Source organism: Maniola hyperantus, chromosome Z (assembly GCF_902806685.2).
Source record: "Maniola hyperantus chromosome Z, iAphHyp1.2, whole genome shotgun sequence".
NCBI classification, from domain to species: Eukaryota; Metazoa; Arthropoda; class Insecta; order Lepidoptera; family Nymphalidae; genus Maniola; species Maniola hyperantus.
The window spans coordinates 15,530,480-15,543,207 of NC_048564.1; the positions used below are offsets into that span (position 1 = coordinate 15,530,480).

Below are 12,728 nucleotides of genomic sequence, written 5' to 3' on the forward strand. Positions count from 1 at the left end.
ATAGGATCACTTTGTTGTCTGTCTGTCTGTGGTATCTATCAAGAAAATCTGTTAGGGTACTTCCCGTTGACCTAGAATCATGAAATTTGGCAGGTAGGTAGGTCTTATTCGGGGAAAAATCTGAAAACCGTGAATTTGTGGTTACATCACACAAAAAAAATTAAATTGTGGTCATGAAATAATAATTAGTGTTTTCAATTTTCGAAGTAAGATAACTATATCAAGTGGGGTATCATTTGAAAGGTCTTCACCTGTGCATTCTAAAACAGATTTTTATTTATTTTATGCATCATAGTTTTTGAATTATCATGCAAAATGTCTAAAAAATATGACTGCAGTACGGAACCCTCGACGCGCGAGACTGACTCGCACTTGGGCCGGTTTTTTTAACAGAAATCTGGATTACCTTGAATTACAATGATTTTTTTAATCGTTCTAGTGGAAATATAAATACGGTTCCCAGATAGCACAAGTAAAGGAAAAATCCGAAAACTGAATTTGTTATACATCACATAAAAAAATTAAAATTGTTCATGAATAAATAATTAGTACTTTCAAAATAATATTACTATACCACGCTGTGTTACGGAACCCTCGATGCACGAGTCTTATACTCGCACTTGGCATGTTTTTCTTAAATAATGAAGTCATTTCCGAGCAAATGGGGGAACAAATTGTTGAAATTGTCTATCGTATGCCTCTAAGGTGGAAACAAACTACCAGACGTGTTCGTAAGCCGCGATAGATATGTGTGCACATAGGGTTGCCAGGTCGCCAAACCTAATGTCCGGACAGAACAGCCAGATTGGCCGGACATTTGGGTAGAAAAGCCGGACACCCTACATTATTGAGGATTTTGTGTCTAAGTATTAATAGGTACGACAAAAAAGTTGTATGTAAAATCAAGTTTTTTTTATAATTGTCATAAATCTTGTTGTTAGGCGGCCCTGCCGCCTGCGGGAGCGACCGACAATCGACTCGCCTGCGCTCGGCCACGCTCGTTTAAAGGCGGACAAGCTGCACACCGTTTATTTTGGCCGGACACGCAATCAAAAAGCCTACCTATGTCCAGCTTTATCCGGACGCCTGGCAACCCTATGTGCACAGCTATTTAGGTCGCGGCTTGCGGACTCATTCAAGTATTTTCGACTGACAAAAACATGAACATGTAATAAGACCGGACCCTTTTTCGGGTTGTGCCACACATGACAGATTGTTCCGGCGCTTCTTTTGCTTGAAGCGCGTTGAGCTTATGCTCAGGTGGAAGAAGCGCCGGAATAACCAGCTCTTTGTTGTAAGATGTGATGTGTGGCACAGTTTGTTAAATAAACGTCTTTTCTTGCTTTCTTTCTTTCTAATAGGAAGAGAGTCTATATTTTCACAAAGTGTGTATTTCTATTGACTGTTATAACAACAATTAATAAAATTTTCTAAATGACCGCCATGCAAATGAATAGTAATTAAAAAGTACTCAGTGTACGATAGTGCAAACCCCTTCGTGTGCGCGTCGACTAGCATTTGACCGGGTTTGCGTTTAATCGGCGATAATAGTTTAAAGTGGTTATTAAATATAAAACTAGAAGTTGTACAAGTGCGGGAGCACCCTCTATTCAATAAACACAAAAAAATTTTTTTTTGACAGGCAACACTTCCATTCTACCCTGATAAAGCATAACGCCTCTTTCACACGGCAGTCCAGTTTTTTGCACGATCCCGTTTGATGGCGAATGTGTTTATATGCTAGCGTTCACACGAGTATCCCGCATGCGGGTTCCTGCAAAAACCGATCCGGTCGAATTGAGCCATTCGGTTTTGTCACTAGAAACTGGATCCGTAGTCCAGAAAAAAGCGGGATCCCGTTTAATCACACATATATTTCAATAGCAGTCTTCACACGGCTTCCTGCGTGCGGTTTTTTGTTGGACACTGTTTTTTGCGGGATAGTGGAGTGGTGGCAGCCCCCGCCTCGCGCCCGCCCCATGCAACAGGATGAAACAGTGCTTTTCACTGGATCCTGCAAAACTAAACTGTCATGTGAACACAGCGTCCAGTTTTGCAGGATACAGTAAAAAGCTGGTCCTGCAAAACTGGACTGCTGTGTGAAAGGAGTGTTAGTGGCATAAGTTGTCCTGAATAAATAAATAGTAGATCGTTTAACAAGGAGCTAAAACAAGCCATTTCATACGACATATTTCTACAACTATGAAGTCAAGTATGGGTTTTAGTCCCGAGCTAAACACTTTACTTTTCACAAAGGAAACAGAGACACGCGACACCACTATTACATATTTTAATGTATATAACGGGTGCATACCACGATTCATTTTTGTTTTTATTTGTCGATATTTCAACCCAATTGCACTGGTCGTGGTCACGAGGGGACTGTTGCCCAGCGAAAAGAACAAGAAAGAGGGTAGTTCGCTACTGCCCTAGATAGCTCGAATTTCATTTCTCGCAGCACCGCAGTCCCGTCGTGACCACGACCCGTGCAATTGGGTTGAAATAGCAATAAATAAAAACAAAAATTAATCGTGGTATGTACCAGTTATATACTCGTACATTAAAATATGTCGTTAAACCACGAAATAATTTTAAAATCACCAGTATTACAATTCACAAACCGAAAAAGTTGCAACTAAAACAACCGGACACACATCTGTAGTGCAAAAATTAAAAAAAATCCAAAAAGTCAGCGTAGGGTGCGTTTACACTGACGTAGAGCTGGGCGGAGTGGAGCGTAGAAGAGCAGTGAAAAGTTGCAAGTGGAACAAGTGAAACAACTTCACTACACTCCACTGAAGCTGAGCAGACTAGAGCTTTATTGAACTGTGTACCGATCACTCAAATTTGTCTACCTAGTTTGTCTTGTCTAGTTTGTTCCGGCCCTTCTTTTGCTTGAAGCGCGTTGGGCTTATGCTCAGGTGTTAAAAGCGCCGGAATAACCAGCTCTTAGTTATAAGATATGATGTGTGGTACAGTTTGGAAAATAAACGTTTTTTCTTTTTCTTACCCTACCTACCGCGGTGCGCCATCCCGCTACCCTCCGCTAGGCACTACAGACTCCGCTCTGTCCGGCTCAGGGCCGCGTGTTCATATATTTTATTTGAAAATCCACACCGCTTCACTTACACAGTTTCGACTGATGCGGAGTAGAGATATCGAGCACTGTGATTGGCCAATTCACGGTCCGCTCCGCTCTCCTCTGCCCAGATCCGCGTCAGTAGAAACAAACCCCTATGCTGTTGACGCCCTAGACAAAGTTTCAATTATGATTATGTACATTGTACATATATAACGTATTAAACGTTTTGCGTTTTGCCTTATTCACAGGGCTAGCTCAAACCTTCTATATGCCGGACACCATCAAGGAGGAGATATATCAACGTAACGATGACGTATTCCTGCAGCCCGATCTGCGACAATATCCAGGTAATAAATTATATTTCACTCATTAGTATTGAAATGCTCATTCCGAACACAAATCGTCCGAATTTACCAATTATCATACCGAATTTCATATAAATCGGCAAAACGGATGAGCCTTTAAGAGTCCCGTGGGAACTGTTTGGTATTCCGAGATAAAAAGTAGCCCATGTCCATCTCCGGGATATAATTTTTTTTCAATCACACATATTTTTTCATCCAAATCTGATAAATTGTTGGACTGTGAAAAGCTATGTGACAGACAGACATACACACTTTCGCACTTATTAGATATCTAATAAGTGCGAATCACTATCACTTTATTAGAAAGGATTAGTCTTGATTTTATTGTGTCGCGAGTTGTGAAAAGTAGAGTATTCAACGTATTGGTAATGCTGTCTTCGTCTTGGGCACCCCTAAACTCCGCGCTTCACTCAGGATTATAAATGCCCTTTTACACGCGTATCCTCTTTCACGCAATCTATCCACCTTTTCTTTGGTCGTCCTCTCCTCTTATTTCCACATGCATATTTAACATTCTTCTAGACATGGCTTTCTTCCATCCGCATTATATGCCCATACCATGCCAGCCAAATCATTTTACCTCTAGCAACAAACTTGGCAAAATTGAATAATAATAATAATATTCTGTTCCCGTACTGGCATGTGTTGGAGTTCCGTAACCGAGTTATCACCCACCCAGACATCCCCGAGGTGGTGGAGATGTACGCAGAGCTAACGCCGCTGGAGAGCAACGGGCACGGCATCGCGACGTCGTTCCGCGCGATGCACCGCCAGAGCGGCGAGCTGTTCGCGCTGCGGCGCCTGCACTCGTGCGCGCTGCAACCGCCCGCGCGCTTCGACGCGTGGCGCCACCTGGACCACCCCAACATAGTGCGTCTACACCGCGCCTTCGCCACGCGCGCCTTCGGGGACCACTGTGAGTTACACTACTGTCAACTACTTCCCGAAAAGGCACTAAACCAACCTCAAAAATGCACTACATTTGCTAATTTTGTTAAAACCCCACTTAATTAAAATTTCATACTTACTAGACGAAGCATACTCACGAAAAATGGCGAGAAAATTAAATAAACCGGTATAATCAGAATCTTAATACCAAAAAAAACTTCTGTACGCCTAAACAAATAAGCGTGTATCGTAAGAATCCTTAGATCCAGTCAGGCTATACATTTTTTGAAAAAGAAAATTAGTAGGCAGGGAAGTCATGTTTTTAATTTTTTTGATTATGGTTTGTTCCGTGCAGCGTTGGTGTTGGTATACGACTATCATCCAGCGTGCGTGACTCTAATGAACAAATACCTTTCGGGCGGACCCCCGGGCTCGGGGCCCGAAGCTGGTGGGGCATTCCACGACCCTTTCTCTGCAGACCCGGATGCTCCACGTCCGTATACCCACCAGGTGAGTCCTGTGTGTTTTTATGAAGTTCAAATAGAGCCTCAATGGATCAACGGTTGAGGAGCGCACTGAATTCCGAAAGGTCGGCGGTTCAAACCACCACCCGTTGCACTATTGTCGTACCAACTCCTAGCACAAGCTTTACGCTTAGTTGGAGGGGAAAGGGGAATATTAGTCATGATTAGCATGGCTAATATTTTTTTAATAAAAAATTAAAAAAGTACAAGCCAGTGAACGCCAATGCATAGACATATATGGGGTGGAATACGAACAGGCTGCAAAGGTTAGTGGTGCGTAGCCGGAATCGAACATCTGACCTGCCGAATAAGACGCGGACATCCCGACCAATCTATCACTGAGTTTGAAACTAGTCTGGCATATGTCGACATAAGAATAAGTTTATCTGGCTGATGGAGTTTAGTTTGACTGACTGATCTATCAACGCACAGCTCAAACTACTGGAGTGATCGGGCTGAAATTTGGCATGCAAGATAGCTATTATGACGTAGGCATCCGCTAAGAAAAGATTTTTGAAAATTCAACCCCTAGGTCCACGTGGACGAAGTCGCGAGCATAAGCTAGTACATTATATTTATGTATGTTAATTTTTGTGCAAAGGTTTTCTCAAATAAATATTTTATTTGTTTCTTTTCAATGAAGTTGAATGTGTGCGCAGAAAAACGCCATGCTCCGCGCGGTGGCATGCGGAGCCCTGCTGCCCGAGGCGGTGCTGTGGAGCATGCTGGTGCAGCTGACAGCCGCCCTGCGTGCCGTGCATGCCGCCGGCCTCGCGTGCAGGTATCATACCTCGTACAATCCTCGTGGATTCCTCCTAGTTGATATCTTCGTTCGCTAACTGACCAATCAGCCATGGTACCCAACAGGTATGGATATTGGCATCCGCATCCGCCTGAAAATTCGCGTTAATTCAGTCATCCGCATCCGCATCCACCGATGTGGCCGTCTAAAAATCGGCGGGGTGATAACGTAAAAAGTTGCAGTAGCGACAGCAACGCGACAGCAGTAGCAATGCGACAGTTCATTTGCTGTCTCTCTTCTTTTTATTTTGCTTTGTGGCTATTGCTGTCTCTCTCTATAGTACGTGACAGGTCGAAATGGCAATCGGGGAGGGAACGCGCACACCCACACAGCCCCCGCGCTAACCCCGTGCAGGTGAGCTTGGGTGACGTGCGGGTGTGCAGGGCGTTCCCCCGCCTCATACCCCGATCACCATCTCGATCTGTCTCGGACATCTCACTCTTGAGTACGTCCCGCGCGTAAATGTCGATTGAAACAGCATGGGCTCACGCTTGACTCGGAGCGACCATAGAGTGCACTCTTGAAGTATTTTCGGTTAACTATATTTGTATGGTAGTGTTTTTACCTACACTTCAAGGAAATTACTAAATAATTTTAAATACATATCAAGAATTGCGTAAACAGTCGCTTCAGTACTGAGTGAACATACGTATCACAAATATCGTCACTGGCAGTAAGCGAAACCGTGGCCGAGTGGTCAAGGCATCGGGTGCGAACCCAGAAAATGCAGGTTCGATTCCTGCCGGTTACGCAATTTTTGTAACTTCGTCCGCGTGGAATTAGGTTTTTAAAAATCCCGTGGGCCTTTTTTTCGAACATTTTCCGGGACAAAAATTAGCCAATGTCACTCTCCAGGGTATAATCTATCTCCATTCCAAATTTCATCCAAATCCGTTCAGCCGTTTTTGCGTGACTGAGTAACAAACATTACACTTTCTCATTTATAATAAAGTGTATCTCAGTGGTAAATTAAAACTACCCGACGATTCAAAAGCGCTTGTAAAAAGTCTACTTAAATAAAAATATATTCTATTCTATTCTAATATTAGTAGGAAGTAGGATTAGTAGGATTATTCTCGGTTAACGTTTGCAGGAGCCTGGACCCGACCAAGGTGGTGATGAACGGTTGCCGCATCCGCATCGCTTGGTGCGGCATCGGGGACCTCCATAATAACACAATGGACGTCGCTCAGGTATTATGTTCTTTCCCTTTCTATAGTACTTCCGTCGTGTAGCTTTCAAATTCCAATTACTTTTATCCATGGCATAATATTGTATATCAAACTAGCTTATTACGTGGACTACACAAATTTCAAACCCCTATTTCACCCCCTTAGGGGTTGAATTTTCAAAAATCCTTTCTAGCGGATCCCTACGTCATAATAGCTATCTGCATGCCAAATTTCAGCCTGATCCGTAGTTTGAGCGGTGTGTTGATAAATCAGTCAGTCAGTCACCTTTTCCTTTTATATATTTAGATGTTTGAAAAGAGCAACCGCCGAGTTTCTTGCTGGTTCTTCTCTAGGAAAGGCATTCTGAACCAGTGGTATAGTACGCGACAGGTCGAGATGGCGATCGGGGTGGAGACATCCCAGGTGACGTGCGGGTGTGCTGAGCGTCTCCCCTCATACCCGGATTGTCATCTCAACCTGTCGCGGACTATAGATGCATTTGACGATTCAAAAGTACGCGTAAAAGTTTAATGAGGAAGTTTCCAGGCAACGTTCGATAAAATTTTCATAGATGGCGCTGAATACTACCAGCACTAAAGATGAAAAATAATACCTATATCTATATGATCTATGCTTTAATGTTTAGGTCGTGTCAATCAATGACATAGATGAAGAGTAAGAGCTAGGCATGCACTGCAATTTTCCTTACGTTTCTTCCCCAAAAAATCTGTGATCTATCATAGAAGTAATTAATTAATTTCGCATCCGATTTAAATTTTAAGATTTAAAGCATAGATCATATTGATATAGGTATTATTTTTCATCTTTAGTGCTGCCTAACGTTGCCTGGAAACTTCCTCATTGAATAAAAAAATACTATAATCCAAATAATAGGTACGGAAAGTACCCTGTAAGTTTCTTGACAGAGACAGACAGACAACAAAGTGATCCCATAAGGGTTCTGTTTTTCCTTTTGAGCTACAGAACCCTAAAAACATTACTGTATCGTTCATATTACTTACTCGTAGGCACAACAGGATGACTTGACGGCACTAGGTCGACTGGCGCTAGCACTGGCTTGTCGCACCGTACAAGTGGACAACTTGCCCGCTTGCATTGACCTCGTGGCCCGGAGCTACTCGTCGGACCTCAAAAATCTCATTCTGTAAGACCTTTTTTTCATATATAAAAATGAATCGCTGAATGTGTTGCTGATTGCAAATCTCGAGAACAGCTGATCCGATTTCGCTAATTCTTTTTTCATAATATTTCTTGAAGTACGGGGATGGGTCTTACGGAGAGAATTTAAAAAAAAAAAAACTCCTGAAAAAGAATCTACTGTTAGGCGGTACGAAGTTGGCCGGGGCAGCTAGTTTTTTTAATAAAAATAACGAGCAGGCGAGTCACCTGATGTTAAGTGGTTGCCCCCGTAAAGCGTTGCCGGCCTTCCAGGAATTGTTGGTCCGTCCCTTGAACAACCCCATGTTATAATCTAGTGGGAACACCGTCGAAGGGAGTTGGTTCCACAGTTTGCATGTGCGTGGAAAAAAGGACTAACGGACGGTGGAAGTGCACCAGATACCCAGGTGGTGAGGCTGAAATTGCTTACGGTGGCGTGCGGTGTACTTGTAGAAAAAGGAGGGCGGAATGAGGTCAAACAGCTCTTCAGAGTACTATTATAAAGGCGATAGAACACGCAAAAAGAGCTTACGTCTCTACTACCTTGTTTATTATTCTGATACTAGCAGTGGCGTGCACAGGGTTTCAACCTAGGGTAAGCATTAGTTAGCTAACCACCTATTTAATGAGTCATTAAATAGTTAGTTAGCTAACTAATGCTTACCCTAGGTGACAGGTCTTAATGAAAAATGAGTACATAGCCATTTCAACTAGGTAAGCAGTGCTTTTCACACACACCCACACACACACACACACACACACACACACACACACACACACACACACACACACACACACCCATACACCCACAAAATCATACACCCACACACATATGCATACACGCCATGTGAATTTTTATTTTATTCTATTTTATTTTACTTATTTATCTTATTTTATTGTTTAATTTAGATTTTATTATTAAGTAATAGTTAGATACTCAATAATTGTATTGTAAATTAAAAAAAGCTTATGTAACAGGGAAGGCACTGGCTCCCATGACACAGTTTATACTTCTTTGGGAGCCAGTGGTCAAAGTCTTATGTGTCAAACCTTTTTTGCAAATAAAGATATATGTTATGTTATGTTATGTTATGTTTTATGCCTCTATGACCTGCACGCCACTGGATACTAGCTAGCCTAACCTACTGGTGGTAGGTGATGATGCCGCCCTCCGCCCTCTAATCGGAGGACGGGGGTTCGATCCCGAACACGCACCTCTGACTTTTCGGAGTTATGTGCGTTTTAATTAATTAAATATAACTTGGTTTAACGGTGAAGGAAAACATCGTGAGGAAACCTGCATGCCTGAGAGTTCTCCATAATGTTCTCAAACGTGTGTGAAGTCGACCAATCCGCACATGGCCAGCGTGGTAGACTATGGCCAAAACCACTCTCACTCTGAGAGGAGACCCGTGCTCTGTAGTGAGCCGGTAAAGGGTTGATTATGATGTTGATGATGATATATTTGAATGGTTGACGTAATCTCTGCAGGTACTTGCTGGCCGGAAACACGCGGCGATCGGTCGTCGACTTGATGCCCATGATCGGTGCTCGCTTCTACACTCAGGTATGTCCAAACGTTTAGATTTTCTATTATACAATTGGGTATTTGGCTACATCAAAAATAAATAATTTCTCAGTGATTATTAAATAGAGGGTCTTCCAAAACACGTAAAATCCACGTCCTTTGTTGGTTTTAAGTGTAATAACCATTTTAAATTATCGATTAAACTAAAAAAAGCACGTCAAATGATTGTGACGTCACACACCGGTATTACATAGAATCTCGCATACTAAGCGCGCGTTTTGACGTTTGATAAAAAGTTTCTGATTTGACTAGTTGCTAGAATGGCACCTCGCAGGGAGCCGCTGTATTAAGACAGCGCAAAACCGTGGCGTGTGGAAGTCCCTACAAGAGACCTATGTGAAGACGTCTATGGATGATAATGATTGTTACGAGCGTTCACAACTGCTTTTTATGCGTAGCTTTGGCAGGCTCGAGCTCGATGAGCGGTGGGCGTAAGCCAACCTAGCTGCCGATCGCTCGCAGACCCACGCGGGCTCGATCGCACTGCAGCATGAAAACATGCTGCAGTGCGGCGGTGGTGGATACGACCAAGAACCCAGTCTTAATACTCAGCGACCTGCCCACAGTTGCAGGCGGCGTTGCAACCAGAAGAAGTTGAGGAATAGAATAAAATACATATTATATTATCCAAATAAAGTTTTATACGTGCTTTCGAATCGTCAAATTAATTTACCGGTGGTTCCTACCAAGGCCGGAAAGAGGGCCTGACCGGCTACTTCAAGATTCGACAGTCTCCCCGCTCCTTGCATAAATTTCTCAAAATAAATACCTTTAGACGTAGCCCTATTGTGACTTTTACTGTTAGAGCGAGATAGCTAAATCCATTTAAGCTCTTATTAGAACGTGACAACATGATTATGTTTTGTCCTTATCACCGTGACCACTTTTTTGTTTGTCAAGATGTATTTGTATGTGAGATCTTGACAAACAAAGGTTATTTTGAGTCAAATATTTTAAAGATTTGTTTTGTTGTTTTTTGTTGTTTTTGAAGTTATTGTTCAATGGTGGATTGCAGTATATACTAGGCTGCAATAGCTGAAGCGAACGTAAAATAGATGGAATAACATTTCATAAGTAAGCACCTCTGCTTGAACGAGAGGGACTGAGGGGGCCACGCTAGTTGCTTGCATATCTGTTATATCTGTGATAAATTTAGATTTTCGTGTTATCGGCCAGGTGGAGGCGCTGGAGCGGCGCACGGACGCGTTCGAGGAGCAGCTGGCGCGCGAGGCGGACAACGGGCGCCTCATGCGCATTCTCGTGAAGATGGGCGTCGTCAACGAGCGGCCCGAGTGAGTTGTATATAGGGTGGTTATAGTGCACTTGTTAGGCTGAGCGTACGCTGACACGCGGTGCGTTCCGAGCAGTGCAGAGCAAAGCGGATTTTGTAATGTATGAATGTACGAGCTGCGTACGCTACGGCGCAGGCACGTGCAACGCAGATATTCTGTGTAAACACTTAAACCAAAGCAGTCTCCAAAGAGAAATTAACACTTATAATAAAGAATTATGTCCACAACACACGGGCATAGTATGCGTATGAAAAACTAGGCACAGAGTATTTAAAACTAACTAGGTAGGTAAACTTATGGAACACAGAACTGAAATCGACTAAAGTATAAACTATAACTAGGCAGAATTTGATATAACATCCTTAATTGCTAATTTATACCTATGGAGAGAGAGATGAAAAATATGAAAAATAAGTATGTTGTATGAGTATCAGCGATTCAGGATCAAACCAAGTTTTCCCTCACTCTAGTTTACTCTTTGATCGGACTAAAGTCTAAGTTCCAAGATCCATGTCAGATTTCAGTCTGATCCGTCCAGTAGTTTGAGCTGTGCGTTTATAGGTCAGTCAGTCAGTCTGTTTAAGCTTTGCAGCTTTCCGCTTGCTGGCTGCTATCAGCAGCTGCGTGGGTATGGTTGCCGTCGTTATATGGCAATATTATAAACTACGTATTATACGACTTATAGCCTAAACTCACCCAAACCAGCAACTGTTAAATTCTTCAGCTATTGAAGTTAAGCTTGCTGGTGCCGCACTATTTCACCAGCATGCGCCGCAATAGTTTTCCAACAATGGTTTGTACTAATTTTTCCCCGACCGAATAGACTACATAGATATTTTTCTGTTTTATAGTGACGCTGGCCCCGATTCTCTAGTCTCTCTCTAAACTAAATTTAAAATATCTGCATCCTTTTCTTTTTACTAATGCTAAAAAAGGAACGGAACATGACTTTCACATTTAAAGACTCTAAATTTTAGTGCACAATACAAATTTAAACAGTAGGTTCGCGATTGCGTGCTAAAATCACGGGTTTTACCATCTAAAAATTAAATTTAGAAATGTCAAACTGCTTCTGTCCTTTTCATATTACAATAGTAAGAAGAGGGTGCGAATACTCTAAAATTAGGTTGTGCTTAGAATCGGTGCCAATGTCATTGTAGGTATGTTTTTTTATGTTATCATGTGCGCTGTGTGAAGTGTGCCAGTATGTTGCGACCGCAAAGTTTATACATAAATATTGAACACAGTCAGTCACCTTTTCTTGTGATATATTTACTAGCTTATTCATGCGACTTCGTCCGCGTGGACCACACGAATTTCAAATCGCTATTTCATCCCGTTAGGAGTTGTATTTTCAAATATCCCTATCTACATGCCAAATGTCAGCCCGATCCGTCCAGTAGTTTGAGCTGTGTGTTGATAGATCAGTCTGTCAGTCAGTCAGCTTTTGCTTTTTTTATATATATAGACTAGCTTATGCTCGCGACTTCGTCCGCATGTGACTACACAAATTTCAAACTTTAACACTGTTGAGGGATTGTGAGAAATCGGATGACCATGGTCCATACATTTTTCAGTCAGGACAGTGTTCCATATATCCAGGAAAAAAAGGAACCTTCATAGAATCACTTTGTTGTCGGTCTGTCTGTTGTGTCTGCCAAGACCCGTCAAGTGAATCAAAACCAACAGCGGTTACTTCCGGTTGAAGAAGAAGAATGACTTATGGCACAAGTAAAGGAAAAAATCCGAAATCCGTGAATTCAAGGTTAAAAATGGGACCACGTACTAAACAAAAAAGAATCATCAAAATCGGTTCATTGACGGAGTAATCGCGTA

General features: G+C 42.4%; 1 protein-coding gene across 13 annotated transcripts in view; it reads left to right on the forward strand.

Annotated features, from left to right (window-relative positions):
* Positions 1 to 12,728, forward strand: part of PAN3 (Poly(A) specific ribonuclease subunit PAN3) — a 38,553-nt gene that overhangs the window by 15,919 nt on the left and 9,906 nt on the right. For 12 of the 13 annotated variants that reach the window (XM_069508669.1, XM_069508670.1, XM_069508671.1 and 9 more), the window contains 8 exons: positions 3,331 to 3,429; positions 4,127 to 4,363; positions 4,691 to 4,845; positions 5,519 to 5,640; positions 6,755 to 6,854; positions 7,862 to 7,998; positions 9,504 to 9,579; positions 10,777 to 10,892. In XM_069508669.1, coding sequence (XP_069364770.1) covers positions 3,331 to 3,429; positions 4,127 to 4,363; positions 4,691 to 4,845; positions 5,519 to 5,640; positions 6,755 to 6,854; positions 7,862 to 7,998; positions 9,504 to 9,579; positions 10,777 to 10,892 — 1,042 coding nt within the window. Of the gene's footprint in view, positions 1 to 3,330; positions 3,430 to 4,126; positions 4,364 to 4,690; positions 4,846 to 5,518; positions 5,641 to 6,754; positions 6,855 to 7,861; positions 7,999 to 9,503; positions 9,580 to 10,776; positions 10,897 to 12,728 lie in introns of all 13 variants that reach the window. The other variant, XM_069508682.1, reaches the window with a different exon arrangement.